Here is a 2,838-nt window from a genome sequence, read left to right as displayed (position 1 = left end):
TTCAATGGAGCAATTACAGGACGCAGTAACACAGCTAACTGGTGCAGTTAATGCACAAATAGAACAGATGAGGGCTATAAGTAATAGGGTTAATCAGCTAGAATCTGGAGTTAATCCTCACACAGAACCTGTAACTCAACAGAGCCCAACAATTTTAACAGAGACAGATCTGCTTGAAATATGTAGGCTTCCTGACAGTGTTAAAAACCTTCCCACTTTTGAAGGTAATCCCGTCCAATTTATTTCCTGGATTCACAATGTTGAATCTATATTGCAATTCTATGAGATAGTAAAAACTAAACCTATATACAGAGCCATCCTTCGGCACATTAGGCAGAAAGTTAGAGGTCCTGCAGACACAGCCTTGATTTCCTATAACATATTCGATGAGGATTGGGGAAGAATAAAAAACTGTTTGTCGTTGCACTACGCAGACAAACGTGACCTAAGGACCCTTGAACACGAATTAAGATCCTTATCACAAAACCATTATAGCGTTGATCAATTCTATGCTAGGATTAATCACCAATTATCCCTTATAATTAATAAAATAAAAGTTCAGGATTATTCCAGAGAAACGAGCAATGCGCTCTTAGAAACATATAGGAATAGAGCCCTTGATGTATTTATAAGAGGACTGAATGGCGAGCTATCGAGGATGCTAGTCATCCAGCGCCCCAAAAACTTACCGGAGGCTTACTCCTTCTGCTTAGAAATACAAAATTTAAATTTAAGGAATTATTCAATTCACCCTAGGAACATAAGCACACCTAGCCAAGTGCCAAAAAATCAAGTGAAGCAAAAGCAAACATTTGCACCACCCAGGGAATTAGGTCCTGGCGAAAAAAATCTAATCTATAATAGGAATACAGAAAATCAAATGTCACCTCCGCCAAGGCCAACGCAGCCGAAACCTCCAGTTCTAATAGAAGTAGACCCTTCGATTCATTCTAGGAGAGTTAATTATATGAATCGAATAGAAAGTACGCCAGTGGTAAGGCAGTCAAATGTTTCTTCTAATATTCCAAGGAAAAGCCCAAAATTATATAACTTAGAAACGCAGGATCCAGATTACGAGCGTGGTGAAGAAATTGAAGAAGTAAATTTTATGACAAACGCCTGTCTACATTACCCTATTTAGAACTCACCTTAAAAGACGGTGACACCTTAAAATTTCTCGTAGATACAGGTGCCAACAAAAAGTTTGCTTACGAAAAAATCGCAAACAATTCCAAAAAACTAAAATATCCTTTTAAGGTTCAATCAGCTGCTGGTCAGATAGAAATCACTCATAAACTATCAGGACCATTCTTTAAAAGCATTGGTATAAAAAATAATTTTGATTTCTTTATACTTCCAAATTTAAAATCCTTTGATGGTATCATAGGCGATGATACTCTCAAACAATTAGGAGCAATTATAAATAGGAAGGACGATACGCTAACTATCGGAGATGTGGTATTGCCATTGAAACAGAAAATTTCAAAACAAGTTAATAATCTTGAAGAAACCTTTTATGAAAATGAACTTAACGAAATTTTTAATAAATACGAGGACATTTTCGGACCAGTCTCTGACAGTGGAACAATAGACACAACCGTGTTAGCAGAAATAAGGACAACGACAGAGGAACCGATTTACACAAAGTCATACCCTTATCCAACCAATCTTCGCGGTGAAGTTGAAATACAGATAACGGAACTTTTAAATAACGGTATTATTAGGCCAACGGACATTTACATTCCAGACTTTTACCATACTCGACTATCGCTACATACGAATATAACAGCCCACTTGTAACGATTAAACAAGGACTAGGGAAAATCATTGAAGGAACATACAAAATTATTCATACTATCAACTTGGACGAATATGAAAAAATTGTAAACGATATACGACTTACTATAAACCATGACATCAGTAAAACGAGCATGTTATTTCCTCAACTCAAGCATCAACTTTCAGAAATAGACAACTTACTCGACCAGCTACGAACAAAGAACGCAACCATACAAAAAAGATCAATAAACTGGGTAGGATCCGCATGGAAATGGTTGGCAGGGAACCCCGACGCAACCGACTGGGATCAAATCCTCTCAAAAACAGACGAACTGACTGAAAACGGCGACAGACAATATACTGTTAACCAATATCTCATTAGGACGAATACAAAGATTTTAGATAATAGAATAATAGACGAAGAGGCAAAGGATAACAAAGAGTTATTCACACAAACACTTTATAATGAGTTAGGTATAGTAAAAGACGAAATTGCGAAAATCGTCATGGCAGCGCAGTTAGCAAAACAAGGAATCATTCACTCTCAAATTTTAAATAAAGAAGATATCGCTAATGTACTATCTCAAACCAATAAACTACCTTTCAAAAACGAGATTCAGGCCCTTAAATACGCAGAACCGTCAATGATCATCAAAGATTCACTTCTTTTATATGTAATTTCAATACCTAAAACGGAAGATACCCTATTTAACAACATCCTTATACGATCAACTGTAAAAAATAATAAAAGAGTCTACTTAGAATTCACCAACATCTTCATATCCCAAAATGACAAATATGGTGTTATTGGAAAATGTATTGCAATAGACGACACTACAATATGCAAAAGAAATCAACTTTAGAAATTAGATAAAACCCATTGCATTTCACAAATTCTTAGCGGAGAAAAAGCGTTATGCGACTACCAATATGAAAGCAAACCCATAGTTGAATTAATCGGAGAAGCAAAAATATTTCGTTCTAATTTTATTGGTAATATTACTTACAATAATACATCGCACAATTTAAATGGCACATTTCTTGTAAATTTTTATAACG

At 35.6% G+C, this 2,838-nt stretch overlaps 1 protein-coding gene across 1 annotated transcript in view; it reads right to left on the bottom strand.

Annotated features, from left to right (window-relative positions):
• Positions 1-2,533: 2,533 nt before the first annotated feature.
• LOC108367979 (uncharacterized) overlaps positions 2,534-2,838 on the bottom strand; it is a 4,283-nt gene continuing 3,978 nt past the window's right edge. Inside the window, exon 3 of the mRNA XM_017622701.1 lies at positions 2,534-2,613. Within this exon, the coding sequence (XP_017478190.1) occupies positions 2,534-2,613 (80 nt within the window). The remainder of the gene's footprint in view (positions 2,614-2,838) is intronic.

The sequence above is a fragment of the Rhagoletis zephyria genome, unplaced genomic scaffold (assembly GCF_001687245.7).
Source record: "Rhagoletis zephyria isolate East Lansing unplaced genomic scaffold, Rhagoletis_zephyria_1.1 Rzeph_scaffold_02900, whole genome shotgun sequence".
NCBI lineage: Eukaryota > Metazoa > Arthropoda > Insecta > Diptera > Tephritidae > Rhagoletis > Rhagoletis zephyria.
The sequence above is the reverse complement of the archived record's forward strand: the minus strand, read 5'-3'. Positions and strand labels throughout refer to the sequence as shown.